The sequence below is a fragment of the Pelobates fuscus genome, chromosome 9 (genome assembly GCF_036172605.1).
Source record: "Pelobates fuscus isolate aPelFus1 chromosome 9, aPelFus1.pri, whole genome shotgun sequence".
Classification (NCBI taxonomy): domain Eukaryota; kingdom Metazoa; phylum Chordata; class Amphibia; order Anura; family Pelobatidae; genus Pelobates; species Pelobates fuscus.
In genome coordinates, this window is record NC_086325.1 from 3370267 (window position 1) to 3388126 (window position 17860).

Consider the following 17860-nt stretch of genomic DNA (forward strand, 5'->3'; position numbering starts at 1 on the left):
CCCCTCCCAGTGTTCCCTTATTAGGTCTAGGGGTCCCCTTACCCTCCTTCCGAACAACAGTTCGAAGGGAGAGAACCCAGTGGACTCTTGGGGCACCTCTCGGTAGGCGAACAGGAGATGGGGTAAGAACCGCTCCCAGTTCTTCTGAGTGGCTACGAACGTGCGGATCATTTGTTTTAAGGTCCCATTAAACCGTTCGCAGAGGCCATTGGACTGGGGGTGGTATGGGGAATTAAGGATAGCTCGGACCCCGCATACTTTCCAAAGCTGTTGCGTGACCTCGGCCGTGAATTGGGTACCCTGATCTGAAATGATCTCCCGGGGGATCCCCATACGGGTAAATATACGCATGAGGGCGTCTACTATGGTCTCTGCGTGTACATTCGTTAGGGCTACTGCTTCGGGGTATCTAGTGGCATAATCTACCACGGTCAATATGTATTTCTTGCCAGACGGGCTTTTTTGTCTCAGTGGTCCGATAATGTCTACCGCTACTCGGCTAAAGGGTTCTTCAATAATGGGCAGGGTGTGTAGTTTGGCCTTGTATCGGTCCCCCCGCTTTCCCACTCTCTGACAGGTATCGCAGGTATTACAGTATTGCTTAATATCCTGTGATATCCCTGGCCAGAAGAAGTTCTGTAGCAGCCGATGTTTGGTTCGGCTGATCCCTAGGTGTCCGGACATGGGAATGTCGTGGGCGATTCGCATTAACTCTTGTCGATACTTTCGAGGCACAATTAACTGTTTAATGGGTACAGGAATTGACCCGGCTACTACTTTTTCTGCATACCGGTATAATAACCCCTTATCCCAAGCATATCTCTCCCCCTCTCTGCCAGTCTGGTCTTTATCTATCCTGTCCTTGTAAACCTGTAGGGACGGGTCCAGGGCGACCTCGCTACCAAATTCTAACGGGGCAGCCCAGGGTAATACAGTGTGATCAGGGGATTTCGTGCTTACCTGAGCCTCAGAGTCAAGGTGGGGTGCCGTGGTGCGAGCCTGTTGGCGGGTGACGACCGGGTAAGCTTCCTGTGGAGGAGGCCGGGTAACAAAAGCGGAAGTTAGCTCCCCCAAATCGTTCCCCAAAATCACATCGGCAGGTAGGTCCTGCATCATCCCCACTTCAATTTGTCCTCCACATGGACCACTTGTCGGTGGCCCTGGCGGTTGTCTGAGGCCGCCTGGACCGGGTTTACCTCATGGAGGGTGCCCAAGGGTTCTTCTATTTGGGTAGAGGTGAAAGGTTGAGCCCAGGGCCTGCCCTGATAGCAGTGTACCGCGGCTCGGGGGGTGGTTGGTGGTCGTTGAGGGGTCCAGGCTGGTCTGGCCCGGTTTTGGGGACAGTCTCGTTGCATGTGACCCAGCTGGTTACATGCATGGCACCGGACAGATGCCCGGTTGTTGTACCGGGGGGTTTGGGACTGGTAGGTCCCCCCTGGTCGGGGCGGATTTACTGGGGTAAGCTGGGGAACAGCTGGCGTAGATTGCACTCTACTGGAGAAATGCTGTTCCCGTCGGGAGTCCTGATGCTCATCTGCTAGTTGAGCGGCCTCATGCAGAGTACGGGGCTTACGGTCTCTTACCCAGATCTGTAACTGTGGAGACAAACGTCGGTAGAACTGCTCCAGCATCATCAATTGCTTGATCTCTTGGGCCGTGACGGCTTTGGCTGCCTCAAGCCACCCGTCAGCTGCCCGTTGTAGGCGGTGTGCAAATTCTGCATGTGAGTCTTTTTCTGATTTGGGTAATTTCCGGAACTGTGTTCGGTATGCTTCAGGTGTAATGGCATACCGTGCGAGCAAGGTTTGTTTTACCTTCTGATAGTCTCGGATATCCTCTGCCGGCATAGCTCGGTAGGCATCTGCTGCGCGGCCGGATAGGTTACCCGCTAGCACTCGTACTTGTTCTTCAGTGCTAATGGCATGCAGCTGGCACAAAAGTTCAAAGTTCTGTAAATAGCCATCAATGTCCCCCTCGGTATCATTAAATGCTTTGAATACCTGGTACGGTATTTTAGCTTTCGCTGGCGGGGTGGGGGCCGCTGTTGCGCTTCCCTGCGCTGATCGCTGCATAAAGAGAGCCTGTACATCGTTGTACACCTGGTCTGCTTTCTGTGCTGCCATGGCTGGTGAGAATAGAGCCATCCTGGCCCTATATTCTCTGGTAAACTCAGTTTCTTCCCCCTCCCTTGGAGGTGCTGCAGCAGCTGCGACTCTGTCTCCTTCCATGAGTTCTGCGATTAGGATAGCCTTTGTTTTGTTGCTTGCTATCCTCCCTCTCGCTTCCAGTAACTCTTTTAGCGTGTCCCGTTTCAAGAGGGTATAATCTGTTTCCATTCAGTCCTTTTTAATTCCTGCTGAATGCCTCTTGCTGTGTAGTACGATCCCGTCGCTTGCCACCAATTGTAGCGGAGTAGAGGTATGATCCAAGGTAGCTCCGCTGGTAGACAGGAACAGCAATCCGATACAGGTATCAAACGGGTAGCGTGGTTACAATCCCTTCCCTCCAAGAACTAGACGACACATAGCTTGGAGGTCAACCGTCAGCTTTATTCACACAATTTCTTTTATGGCTTTTTCCCATGCAAGGGAGGTAACTCAAAACAACCAATCAAATCACAATCACCTCCCCTCCCTCTCCTCCCCTTAGATTAGCAGGTAAATTAATTAGAGGGAACCGAGTTTTCCCCAGTTTCTGAATGTCCCCTAAGTACGATGATAAACGAGGGGTCCCCTGGTAGGTCTGCTCTGATTGAGTAACATATTCAAATTTCACCCAGATCAGACCAGGGGTTCGGGAGTTACAGATATTTAAAGATTTGACCGACTGCAGGGACACAGTAGCCGAAAACAGCTCCATAGATTCTGGCCCTGTAGTCGGTCTATTTCACTGCATAGAAAGTGCCGAACAGCTCAGCCATCCGACCCCAATCTTTGGTTCGGATGAATCCCCTAGACTGGGGAATACAAACTACCGAACGGTGGGCCGTTCGGCAGTTTGGATCATACGATTTGGGGATCCTGGAGGTCTGAGCGGTGTCTGGGTAGTCGAGCGTCCGATTTTAGTTCCAGACGCTCGACGACCAAACACCGCTGTTCGGCAGTTAAGATGGCCGCCGCCACGTGGAGATTAGGCGAACGGCGGCCACCCACGGACCCAATAACGGTATGTGCAACATTGTTTCTTTCTTACAGGCAGGTACAATATACAGGATGCATCGACATATAGAGCTAGGGACAAATAACATGGTAAATAAGAGTCTCTGGTGGCTGCTTCTGCCACAGACGGATAATGGGGATGAGGGAGACGGATAATGGGGATGAGGGAGACGGATAATGGGGATGAGGGAGATGGATAATGGGGATGAGGGAGACGGATAATGGGGATGAGGGAGACGGATAATGGGGATGAGGGAGACGGATAATGGGGATGAGGGAGACGGATAATGGGGATGAGGGAGACTGATAATGGGGATGAGGGAGACGGATAATGGGGATGAGGGAGACGGATAATGGGGATGAGGGAGACGGATAATGGGGATGAGGGAGACGGATAATGGGGATGAGGGAGACGGATAATGGGGATGAGGGAGACGGATAATGGGGATGAGGGAGACGGATAATGGGGATGAGGGAGACGGATAATGGGGATGAGGGAGACGGATAATGGGGATGAGGGAGACGGATGAGGGAGAGGGATGAGGGAGAGGGATGAGGGAGAGGGATGAGGGAGAGGGATGAGGGAGACGGATGAGGGAGACGGATGAGGGAGACGGATGAGGGAGACGGATGAGGGAGACGGATGAGGGAGACGGATGAGGGAGACGGATGAGGGAGAGGGATGAGGGAGAGGGATGAGGGAGAGGGATGAGGGAGAGGGATGAGGGAGAGGGATGAGGGAGAGGGATGAGGGAGAGGGATGAGGGAGAGGGATGAGGGAGAGGGATGAGGGAGACGGATGAGGGAGACGGATGAGGGAGACGGATGAGGGAGACGGATGAGGGAGACGGATGAGGGAGACGGATGAGGGAGACGGATGAGGGAGAGGGATGAGGGAGAGGGATGAGGGAGAGGGATGAGGGAGAGGGATGAGGGAGAGGGATGAGGGAGAGGGATGAGGGAGAGGGATGAGGGAGACGGATGAGGGAGACGGATAATGGGGATGGGGATGGAGATGGATAATGGGGATGGGGATGGATATGGATAATGGGGATGGGGATGGAGATGGATAATGGGGATGGGGATGGAGATGGATAATGGGGATGGGGATGGATAATGGGGATGGGGATGGATAATGGGGATGGGGATGGAGATGGATAATGGGGATGGATAATGGGGATGGGGATGGATAATGGGGATGGGGATGGGGATGGAGATGGATAATGGGGATGGTGATGGAGATGGATAATGGGGATGGGGATGGATAATGGGGATGGGGATGGATAATGGGGATGGAGATGGATAATGGGGATGGGGATGGAAATGGATAATGGGGATGGAGATGGAGATGGATAATGGGGATGGGGATGGAGATGGAGATGGAGATGGATAATGGGGATGGAGATGGATAATGGGGATGGGGATGGAGATGGATAATGGGGATGGGGATGGATAATGGATAATGGGGATGGGGATGGAGATGGGGATGGAAATGGATAATGGGGATGGGGATGGAGATGGAGATGGATAATGGGGATGGGGATGGAGATGGATAATGGGGATGGGGATGGAGATGGATAATGGGGATGGGGATGGAGATGGATAATGGGGATGGGGATGGAGATGGATAATGGGGATGGGGATGGATAATGGGGATGGGGATGGAGATGGATAATGGGGATGGAGATGGATAATGGGGATGGAGATGGATAATGGGGATGGGGATGGAGATGGATAATGGGGATGGATATGGATAATGGGGATGGATAATGGGGATGGGGATGGAGATGGGGATGGAGATGGATAATGGGGATGGGGATGGAGATGGATAATGGGGATGGGGATGGAGATGGATAATGGGGATGGGGATGGAGATGGATAATGGGGATGGGGATGGAGATGGATAATGGGGATGGAGATGGATAATGGGGATGGGGATGGAGATGGATAATGGGGATGGGGATGGAGATGGATAATGGGGATGGGGATGGAGATGGATAATGGAGATGGGGATGGAGATGGGGATGGAGATGGATAATGGGGATGGGGATGGAGATGGGGATGGAGATGGATAATGGGGATGGGGATGGATAATGGGGATGGGGATGGAGATGGATAATGGGGATGGGGATGGATAATGGGGATGGATAATGGGGATGGAGATGGATAATGGGGATGGAGATGGATAATGGGGATGGAGATGGAGATGGAGATGGATAATGGGGATGGAGATGGATAATGGGGATGGGGATGGAGATGGGGATGGGATGGAGATGGATAATGGGGATGGATAATGGGGATGGGGATGGAGATGTGTAACGGATCCTTACAAGTCCCTAGTAACTTTGAAACAAACAAGGGAATTACAGTTTAAACTTCCATTCATTCCATTGTCTCCTGTTCGCATGGTTCCGTACGAATTCTGTGTGTAAAATATAGGTGGCCGCCATTTCGGGACTTTTACACGTGTTCGCGGCCATCTTGTGCACGAACAGCGGTGTTTGCCTGTAACCGCATGGAACTGAAAACGGATACACAAACAGGCGAACACCGCTGAGTCCTCCAGACCTCCGTAAATTCGTATGGAAACTACCGAACGTCCCACCATTCGGTAGTTCTACTTCACCATCTATGGGGATTTCAGCGACCCCCGAGATTCGTATGGATGACCAGGTTTTCGGGTCTTTTTACCGTGCGAACGGAGACCGACCGCAAGGCCAAAACTCATGGAACTAATTTCGGCTAGTTGGTCTGTGCGGTCGGTCAAAACTTTGGAACACTGTATCTCCCGAACTATACATCCGAATGGGCTGATTTTTGGATATATTGGTCCCCTGAAGGAGAGCTATCCAGCGATACCGTTTTTGGGGTACATCCAGAACTTGTGTCAAAATGTGGACATTTTAATTGTGTTATGTAGTTATCTGAGGGGAGGAGACGTGGGGGTGTTACCATATGTATTATTGGTTGTTTTCATCCTCCCCCTGGGAGTGTCCTGTATGTATCTATTCCTAATAAAAAGCAGGCTGGATGTTCCAGTCCTCAGTTCATCTTGACCCTTCAAAACGTAGCCTTGTCTCGTTCTTGGAAGGGGATTATTTGGGAAGATTACTCTGTTCCTGTTTGCAGCTGAACCTGATTCTCTCTGGATATCGTGGATGGGATTATACCAGCTTGACTTCTCCACAGCAGCTTGCAGGGAAAAGGACGTCTCCAGCGGCAGATACCCTCTCAATATCTGGGTAGCCGTTACAAGATGGATAATGGAGATACATGGAGATACATGGGGAGGGGGATGGGGAGGGGGATGGGGAGGGAGATGGGGAGGGAGATGGGGAGGGAGATGGGGAGGGAGATGGGGAGGGAGATGGGGAGGGAGATGGGGAGGGAGATGGGGAGGGAGATGGGGAGGGAGATGGGGAGGGAGATGGGGAGGGAGATGGGGAGGGAGATGGGGAGGGAGATGGGGAGGGAGATGGGGAGGGAGATGGGGAGGGAGATGGGGAGGGAGATGGGGAGGGAGATGGGGAGGGAGATGGGGATGGGGATGGAGATGGATAATGGGGATGGGGATGGAGATGGATAATGGGGATGGGGATGGAGATGGATAATGGGGATGGGGATGGAGATGGATAATGGGGATGGGGATGGAGATGGATAATGGGGATGGGGATGGAGATGGATAATGGGGATGGAGATGGAGATGGAGATGGATAATGGGGATGGGGATGGAAATGGATAATGGGGATGGGGATGGAAATGGATAATGGGGATGGGGATGGAAATGGATAATGGGGATGGGGATGGAAATGGATAATGGGGATGGGGATGGAAATGGATAATGGGGATGGGGATGGAAATGGATAATGGGGATGGATAATGGGGATGGGGATGGATAATGGGGATGGGGATGGAGATGGATAATGGGGATGGAGAATGGGGATGGAGATGGGGATGGAGATGGATAATGGGGATGGAGATGGATAATGGGGATGGAGATGGATAATGGGGATGGGGATGGAGATGGATAATGGGGATGGGGATGGGGATGGAGAATGGGGATGGGGATGGAGAATGGGGATGGAGATGGATAATGGGGATGGAGATGGATAATGGGGATGGAGATTGATAATGGGGATGGATAATGGGGATGGGGATGGATAATGGGGATGGGGATGGATAATGGGGATGGAGATGGATAATGGGGATGGGGATGGATAATGGGGATGGGGATGGAGATGGGGATGGAGATGGTAATGGGGATGGGGATGGAGATGGATAATGGGGATGGGTATGGAGATGGATAATGGGGATGGATAATGGGGATGGGGATGGAGATGGATAATGGGGATGGGGATGGAGATGGAGATGGATAATGGGGATGGGGATGGAGATGGATAATGGGGATGGGGATGGAGATGGATAATGGGGATGGAGATGGAGATGGATAATGGGGATGGAGATGGAGATGGATAATGGGGATGGGGATGGATAATGGATAATGGGGATGGATAATGGGGATGGAGATGGATAATGGGGATGGGGATGGAGATGGATAATGGGGATGGGGATGGAGATGGATAATGGGGATGGGGATGGAGATGGATAATGGGGATGGATAATGGGGATGGGGATGGAGATGGGGATGGAGATGGGGATGGAGATGGAGATGGGGATGGAGATGGAAAATGGGGATGGAGATGGAGATGGAAATGGATAATGGGGATGGAAATGGATAATGGGGATGGAGATGGATAATGGGGATGGAGATGGATAATGGGGATGAAGATGGAGATGGATAATGGGGATGGGGATGGATAATGGGGATGGAGATGGATAATGGGGATGGAGATGGATAATGGATAATAGGGATGGATAATGGGGATGGAGATGGATAATGGGGATGGGGATGGAGATGGATAATGGGGATGGGGATGGATAATGGATAATGGGATGGATAATGGATAATGGGGATGGATAATGGGGATGGGGATGGAGATGGATAATGGGGATGGATAATGGGGATGGGGATGGAGATGGATAATGGGGATGGATAATGGGGATGGATGGGGATGGAGATGGATAATGGGGATGGGGATGGATAATGGGGATGAGATGGATAATGGGGATGGGATGGATAATGGGGATGGGATGGAGATGGATAATGGGGATGGGATGGATAATGGGGATGGGATGGAGATGGATAATGGGGATGGAGATGGATAATGGGGATGGGGATGGAGATGGATAATGGGGATGGGGATGGATAATGGGGATGGATAATGGGGATGGGGATGAAGATGGATAATGGGAATGGGGATGGAGATGGATAATGGGGATGGGGAGGGAGATGGATAATGGGGATGGGGATGGGGATGGAGATGGATAATGGGGATGGAGATGGAGATGGATAATGGGGATGGAGATGGAGATGGATAATGGGGATGGAGATGGGGATGGAGATGGGGATGGATAATGGGGATGGAGATGGATAATGGGGATGGAGATGGATAATGGGGATGGAGATGGATAATGGGGATGGAGATGGATAATGGGGATGGAGATGGATAATGGGGATGGAGATGGATAATGGGGATGGAGATGGATAATGGGGATGGAGATGGATAATGGGGATGGGGATGGAGATGGATAATGGGGATGGGGATGGATATGGATAATGGGGATGGGGATGGTAATGGATAATGGGGATGGGGATGGAGATGGATAATGGATAATGGGGATGGGGATGGATAATGGGGATGGGGATGGAAATGGATAATGGGGATGGGGATGGAAATGGATAATGGGGATGGGGATGGAGATGGATAATGGGGATGGAGATGGGGATGGATAATGGGGATGGGGATGGATAATGGGGATGGGGATGAGATGGATAATGGGGATGGGGATGGAGATGGATGATGGGGATGGAGATGGATAATGGGGATGGAGATGGATAATGGGGATGGAGATGGATAATGGGGATGGAGATGGATAATGGGGATGGAGATGGATAATGGGGATGGAGATGGATAATGGGGATGGAGATGGATAATGGGGATGGAGATGGATAATGGGGATGGAGATGGATAATGGGGATGGAGATGGATAATGGGGATGGAGATGGATAATGGGGATGGAGATGGATAATGGGGATGGAGATGGATAATGGGGATGGAGATGGAGATGGATAATGGGGATGGGGATGGAAATGGATAATGGGGATGGATAATGGGGATGGGGATGGAGATGGATAATGGGGATGGGGATGGAGATGGATAATGGGGATGGAGATGGAGATGGATAATGGGGATGGGGATGGAGATGGATAATGGGGATGGGGATGGATAATGGATAATGGGGATGGATAATGGGGATGGAGATGGATAATGGGGATGGGGATGGAGATGGATAATGGGGATGGGGATGGATAATGGATAATGGGGATGGATAATGGGGATGGAGATGGATAATGGGGATGGGGATGGAGATGGATAATGGGGATGGGGATGGATAATGGATAATGGGGATGGAGATGGATAATGGGGATGGGGATGGGGATGAGATGGATAATGGGGATGGGGATGGAGATGGATAATGGGGATGGGGATGGAGATGAGATGGATAATGGGGATGGGGATGGAGATGGATAATGGGGATGGGGATGGAGATGAGATGGATAATGGGGATGGGGATGGAGATGGATAATGGGGATGGGGATGGAGATGGATAATGGGGATGGGGATGGATAATGGATAATGGGGATGGATAATGGATAATGGGGATGGATAATGGGGATGGGGATGGAGATAGATAGGGATGGAGATGGATAATGGGGATGGATGGGGATGGAGATGGATAATGGGGATGGAGATGGATAATGGAGATGGATAATGGAGATGGATAATGGAGATGGATAATGGAGATGGATAATGGAGATGGAGATGGATAATGGAGATGGAGATGGATAATGGAGATGGAGATGGATAATGGAGATGGAGATGGATAATGGAGATGGAGATGGATAATGGAGATGGAGATGGATAATGGAGATGGAGATGGATAATGGAGATGGAGATGGATAATGGAGATGGAGATGGATAATGGGGATGGGGATGGATAATGGGGATGGAGATGGATAATGGGGATGGGGATGGAGATGGATAATGGGGATGGGGATGGAGATGGATAATGGGGATGGGGATGGATAATGGGGATGGGGATGGATAATGGGGATGGGGATGGATAATGGGGATGGGGATGGAGATGGATAATGGGGATGGATAATGGGGATGGGGATGGAGATGGATAATGGGGATGGGGATGGAGATGGAGATGGATAATGGGGATGGGGATGGGGATGGATAATGAGATGGGGAGGGAGATGGGGAGGGAGATGGGGAGGGAGATGGGGAGGGAGATGGGGAGGGAGATGGGGAGGGAGATGGGGAGGGAGATGGGGAGGGAGATGGGGAGGGAGATGGGGAGGGAGATGGGGAGGGAGATGGGGAGGGAGATGGGGAGGGAGATGGAGATGGGGAGGGAGATGGGGAGGGAGATGGAGATGGGGAGGGAGATGGGGAGGGAGATGGAGATGGGGAGGGAGATGGAGATGGGGAGGGAGATGGAGATGGGGAGGGAGATGGAGATGGGGAGGGAGATGGAGATGGGGAGGGAGATGGGGAGGGAGATGGAGATGGGGAGGGAGATGGGGAGGGAGATGGAGATGGGGAGGGAGATGGGGAGGGAGATGGAGATGGGGAGGGAGATGGATAATGGGGATGGATAATGGGGATGGGGATGGAGATGGATAATGGGGATGGAGATGGTATACAGCTTAATATACAGCATACAGCTTTATATACAGCATACAGCTTTATATACAGTATAAGGCTTAACATACAGCATACAGCTTTATGTACAGTATAAGGCTTAATATACGATATACAGCTTAATGTACGGTATACAGCTTAATATACAGCATATAGCTTTCTGTACAGTATAAGGCTTAATATACAGTATAGAGCAGCTTTATATACAGCATAAGGCTTAATATACGATATACAGCTTAATATACAGTATACAGCTTAATGCACAGTATACAGCTTAATGCACGGTATACAGCTTAATGCACGGTATACAGCTTAATGTACAGTATACAGTTTAATGTACAGTATACAGTTTAATGTACAGTATACAGTTTAATGTATAATATACAGCTTAATGTACGGTATACATGTTTATGTACAGTATAAGGCTTAATATACTATATACAGCTTAATATACAGCTTACTGTAGGGTATACAGCTTAATGTACGGTATACAGCTTAATATACAGCTTAATGTACAGTATACAGCATACAGCTTAATGTATAGTATACAGCTTAATATACAGTATACAGCTTAATGAATAGTATGCAGCTTAATGCACAGTATACAGCTTAACATACGGTATACAGCTTAATGCAACAATATAGAGCAGGAGATAAATAATTCTAAATTAAACAGTATTTTCAATACAGGAAGTGTAAACATTAGATGACTCTTTGCAGGAAGTGTTGGAAGGCTGTGTAAGTCACATGCAGGGTGGTATAACTAGGGCTGTATAAACAAAGTGATTTAACTCCCAAATGGCAGAGAATTAAGCAGTGAGGCTGCAGCGGCATGATCTACACACCAAAGCTGCTTTATTAAGCTTAAGTTGTTTTGGTGACTATAGTGTCCCTTTAATGTACGGTATACAGCTTAATGTATAATATACAGCTTAATGTATAATATACAGCTTAATGTACGTATACAGCTTAATGTATAATATACAGCTTAATGTACGTATACAGCTTAATGTATAATATACAGCTTAATGTACGTATACAGCTTAATGTATAATATACAGCTTAATATACAGCATACAGCTTAATGTACGGTATACAGCGTAATATTATAGTATACAGCGTAATGTATAGTATACAGCGTAATGTATCATATACAGCCTATATAGCCTGTCCCTGCCGACTGCTGCCTAGTGACACCTCCAGTGGCAGTAACGCCGCAAGTGCGGACAAACCCACACAGCGATAGAATAAAGGTACATTTTACAGCTTTTTAAAGGGGGCACCTAAATAACACTAGGGTAAGGAACGCATGTTTATATTCCTGACCCTATAGGGTTTCTTTAATGCTTCTCTGGGGAGGTGAAGTCTTTTCAAAATGATAAGGGCATAAAATAAACATTAAACACTGAATTGCAGTGAAAAGCAGGCTGGGACTATAGCCAAGCTGGAAAACATTTCCCAAAAAAATGGTTTATTTTTATTTTACTTTTACATCAGTTTGTGCCCTTTATTTAATTGGTAGATTTATAAACATGTGATAATCTAATAAAACAAATTAAATGACATGTCAATATTAGCACAAACATTCACTCATACCCCTTCTCAGGTGTAGCTCCTCGTCTGGTCTCCCCAAAATCACAGAAGCTTTATTTCTGGCTTCAGTCTCGCTGTGTGCGGCTACCCAGAGTTCTTCATTCTCATCAACCTGGTTCTGGATCCAAAATAAAAAAAAGAGAGTGTATTGATTTAAACCAACTGCGGGTATGAGAGCCGGCGAGTGTTCAGTGGATACAAACCAACTGAAACTCTATTAGAAAAGACACACTGCTGCATCCGTGAAATTAACACATTCTTTAGATTGTCTGCTTTATGTTGGGCAAGAAAAGTGTCAAATTTGCAGCTGCCTACTTTATCACACACGAATAGGACTTTGTTCTGATTACCTGGTGTGGCTGTGCCAGAGTCACACAATAAGCCGGGATCTGATGCCCCCACCAAAGCTGACGGGAAACACACCAATCACTTAATAAGAAAAAAAAGAGGAAAAACACATCATTTTAAAAGCCATCAATGAATCCAATACAGTACTGTCTGTGGGTTTCCTTAACTTATCAGAGACCACATACCAGACAGAAGGAAACAATAATTACATTTAGGTACAATTTGACAGAGAGAGAGCTCTCTGTATTGTGCTTGTGATTAAATAGACACTTGCAACTTTTTCTGGGCTGCCTAACAACCCTTAGGGTTTTTCCTATAGCATCAGCGATTTGTAACAATCAATGTCGTTATGGAGAGGGCTCAGGGCAGCCTAGGGAATCATGCATTTACCAATATTGTGAAGTGTTTAAACTTATCATTTATATAGAATCTAAATCTTCAGATATTTCCTGGTTGAAAACCATATTGCAAAGCTTATAGCAATGGCTATTCAGAAGAATTTTTATTTATTATCTCTTTATTGAATTAAAAACAAAATTGGTGAAAGGCACCTGGGAGAGTCCGCTGAATTTAAAGTATATGATCCTGTAACATAAAGGAATTATTTGTATGAGACACTGCTACCACAAGAGGGCATGTGTGTCCTAACAAGTAGGACAGATGTAAAGGAGATACAACCCCCACTAGAAGGAGTCACTACCAAAACAGTTTGAAATGTTCTCCAAACCTTGTCAGAACTTTCTTTATTTAAGTTTAGAATTACCTATGGAGTCACGTAGCCCCCCATGTTTTTTGCCAGAAACCTGCTTAAATCCATCACCGGACCCTGCTCTCCAAGATCCTTTCCATGCCTTTTTCCTTGTCACGCAGTGACATGTTCCAGTTTGCAGTCTAATCAAATCAAATTTGCTGGACCTTGGGCTTTAAGATTTGATGCCAGCTCTGAGTATCCCTTTATCAGTATAGTCCGCAATCTAAGCTATCTTACGATACCATGTTCTTCTATTGTACAAGCTTAACGTGTGTGGATTATAAAATACCTGCAGTTTGAGAGCCAGTTCCTCCAGGTCTTCTGGTGATATGAAGGAGTTAACTTTAAACACCCTGAGTCTACAGCCTGGAGAGTAAACAGGGCAGAGTGGGTAAAAGGGCAAAATTCACACATTTATCAGAGTTAGACAGTGAAATGTTTCATTTTCTGCAAAGAAGAGAATTATTCAATCTTTTTAAATTTAAGCTCTCAAACGCAGAGCCCGACACACCTGTTTTAAAGGAAATAAGGTCTGATGTCTCACCTCTAAGGCTTTTTGAGCCATTGTTGTGCAGTTCACAAACCACTGGCTTTTCAGTAAATGTTCAATCACATCACCTGATCGGCTGTGAAAGGAAAACAGATGCAGTCTGTAGTTATTTAGGATTTCATAGTTATCACAGGGGGTCAGAATGGTTGGCATACACGGCTTGCAACTAGTCCAGCCGATGAGAACGTTCAGACAAAGCAGTGTTCGTTTTGGCAGCATATTTCAATTTCGTTTTAGTCAGAGTCTTTTGACTAAAAATAATTTTTAGTTTTCAGCGTATTTTATTAATCTGAATTGTTTTAATGTTAGTCGACTAAAATTGACACTGATACACAGCCAATCTATGCAATTCTCAGCCACCAGTAGTTCCAAGGTTAAAATGAAACTATAGTGCAAGGAATACAAAGTACTTTATAGTGCCCCCTCGCTCGCACCCCATATCGCAGAAACCCTTTTGTCACATACCTGAATCCAGCGTCTATGTCCCTCGGCGCTGGGTCAGGCTCCGCCTCCACTCCTCCTCTCCCAATGTCAGGGACCTAAGGCACATGCTCAGTGAGCACCGCGCTCGCGTTAGGACCACCACATAGGAAAGCATTGATTCAAAGAGCGTGAGGAGGTCCAGTGTCAGTTAGGCGAACCACCTGGAAGCGCCTCTAGTGGCTGTCTGGTACACAGCCACTAGAGGTGGAGCTTACCCGGCAAGGCAATTATTGCAGTTTATCAAAATTACAATTGTAGGGATAAAGGGATAAAGGGACAGGGGCCTTTAATGAGCTGAAGTGGTCTGGGTGCCTATAGTGTCCCTTTAACCAGACCTGTATGAGATGGTAAAAAATGACATGCTATTCAGTAAACGAAATATGAAGTAGAGTGCAAGCTCTTGAATACCTGCAAATTGGAAGATGCATGGAATGCTCTCTGTCACCTCTGTAAAGACCTCTCTCTTTTAAGCCAGAGATGACTTTTTCCCGGGCATCGAATCTCTGCACACCCTGCAAGACAGTGGCAGACTTAGAGAGAGAAACCCAGACACACAGAGAAAGAGGTAGAAACAAAGAGCAGAGACAAAGACGCTTCATGAACCTGAATCCAGTCGCCGCTGGCTTCTGTCATTGCTCCATTCTCTCCAATCACAGACAGCGTGGGGAGACCCAAACTTTGTGCCATCTCAAAATCTACTGGGCTATGTGCAGGGGTCACCTTTACCGCTCCTAGAAGAGAACGACAGGTAGGAAGACAAGCGATTGGCTCTTTGCTTTGCCATTAGATAGATATGTTCTCTATGTATTCTTTTTAATAAACATATAAACAGCCGCAGCAATGAGCCAGAAAGTTTACGGTGGGGAGATTCATTCAGCCTCTGTCAGAAGTATAATTACCTGTGCCAAATTCAGGGTTAACAAGATTGTGGGTAACAACCGGGATTAACATCCCTGAAAATGGGTGGCGGAGCTTCTTTCCATGAAATTTCTGGCAACAACAAAGACAAAAAGGTTTTACAATGTTTATGAATTGTCCCCTTATGGGTGAGTAATATAACTCTATATACTTTACATTAGTACATAATGTACTCAATCCATCATTCCAGCCATTGATACGTTGGATTTCTCTCTCTGAATGTCCCCTTATGGGTGAGTAATATAACTCTATATACTTTACATTAGTACATAATGTATTCAATCCATCATTCCAGCCATTGATACGTTGGATTTCTCTCTGAATGTTCCCTTATGGGTGAGTAATATAACTCTATATACTTTACATTAGTACATAATGTATTCAATCCATCATTCCAGCCATTGATACGTTGGATTTCTCTGAATGTTCCCTTATGGGTGAGTAATAAAACTCTATATACTTTACATTAGTACATAATGTATTCAATCCATCATTCCAGCCATTGATACGTTGGATTTCTCTCTCTGAATGTCCCCTTATGGGTGAGTAATATAACTCTATATACTTTACATTAGTACATAATGTATTCAATCCATCATTCCAGCCATTGATACGTTGGATTTCTCTCTCTGAATGTCCCCTTATGGGTGAGTAATATAACGCTATATACTTTACATTAGTACATAATGTATTCAATCCATCATTCCAGCCATTGATACGTTGGATTTCTCTCTGAATGTCCCCTTATGGGTGAGTAATATAACTCTATATACTTTACATTAGTACATAATGTATTCAATCCATCATTCCAGCCATTGATACGTTGGATTTCTCTCTGAATGTCCCCTTATGGGTGAGTAATATAACTCTATATACTTTACATTAGTACATAAATGTACTCAATCCATCATTCCAGCCATTGATACGTTGGATTTCTCTCTCTGAATTTCCCCTTATGGGTGAGTAATATAACTCTATATACTTTACATTAGTACATAATGTACTCAATCCATCATTCCAGCCATTGATACGTTGGATTTCTCTCTGAATGTTCCCTTATGGGTGAGTAATATAACTCTATATACTTTACATTAGTACATAATGTATTCAATCCATCATTCCAGCCATTGATACGTTGGATTTCTCTCTCTGAATGTCCCCTTATGGGTGAGTAATATAACTCTATATACTTTACATTAGTACATAATGTATTCAATCCATCATTCCAGCCATTGATACGTTGGATTTCTCTTTGAATGTCCCCTTATGGGTGAGTAATATAACTCTATATACTTTACATTAGTACACAATGTATTCAATCCATCATTCCAGCCATTGATACGTTGGATTTCTCTCTCTGAATGTCCCCTTATGGGTGAGTAATATAACTCTATATACTTTACATTAGTACATAACAATGTATTCAATCCATCATTCCAGCCATTGATACGTTGGATTTCTCTCTCTGAATGTCCCCTTATGGGTGAGTAATATAACTCTATATACTTTACATTAGTACATAATGTACTCAATCCATCATTCCAGCCATTGATACGTTGGATTTCTCTCTGAATGTTCCCTTATGGGTGAGTAATATAACTCTATATACTTTACATTAGTACATAACAATGTATTCAATCCATCATTCCAACCATTGATACGTTGGATTTCTCGCTCTGATTTTTCACTGTGGATCACATTCCATAATTCGAATTTGAATTCATCTTTCCCATCCCCTTGTTCATCAATCCAACTTTTCGTGGCTTGTCCCTTTGACAGTCTACCTTTCAGTATAACCAGGTTCCCGTTACAACAAACACAATTTCGATGAACTTACCTGGTATCTTAAATCTTCTGGGTGGACTGCCACTGCCGTATCGCCTAACATGGTCTCTGGACGAGTGGTGGCTACTCTGATCTCATCATCTGAAAAATCAAATGAAGGGAGAAAGAAATTTATAAATGAGCTGTGACAGTGGGTGGAAGAGTAAGAAAGTAATTCAGGAAATTTTACCTCCATCTTCGGTGGGATAAGCAAAGCTGAACAGAAGTCCAAATGGAACTTTTCCTTGATAGCCTGGGACAGAAAGGTACGTCTTTCCAGTAAGTGTTCTGTTCTCAACCTACAGTGGGAATGCTGAGTTTATTATATAAAGGTAATGGTTTGATGTTAACTTGTAAAAGGTCTAAGTGCCTATTAACCAGCAGTTGCTTTGTTTGTACTTGT

The 17860-nt window shown here is 46.4% G+C and overlaps 1 protein-coding gene across 4 annotated transcripts in view; it reads right to left on the minus strand.

Annotated features, from left to right (window-relative positions):
* VARS2 (valyl-tRNA synthetase 2, mitochondrial) overlaps positions 1-17860 on the minus strand; it is a 64509-nt gene that overhangs the window by 35115 nt on the left and 11534 nt on the right. For 3 of the 4 annotated variants that reach the window (XM_063430998.1, XM_063430997.1, XM_063431000.1), the window contains exons 10-18: positions 17648-17756; positions 17471-17559; positions 15615-15705; positions 15319-15446; positions 15124-15227; positions 14227-14308; positions 13972-14048; positions 12934-13012; positions 12587-12701 (exon numbers count right to left, since the gene is read on the minus strand). In XM_063430998.1, the coding sequence (XP_063287068.1) occupies positions 12587-12701; positions 12934-13012; positions 13972-14048; positions 14227-14308; positions 15124-15227; positions 15319-15446; positions 15615-15705; positions 17471-17559; positions 17648-17756 (874 nt within the window). The remainder of the gene's footprint in view (positions 1-12586; positions 12702-12933; positions 13013-13971; positions 14049-14226; positions 14309-15123; positions 15228-15318; positions 15447-15614; positions 15706-17470; positions 17560-17647; positions 17757-17860) is intronic. The other variant, XM_063430999.1, reaches the window with a different exon arrangement.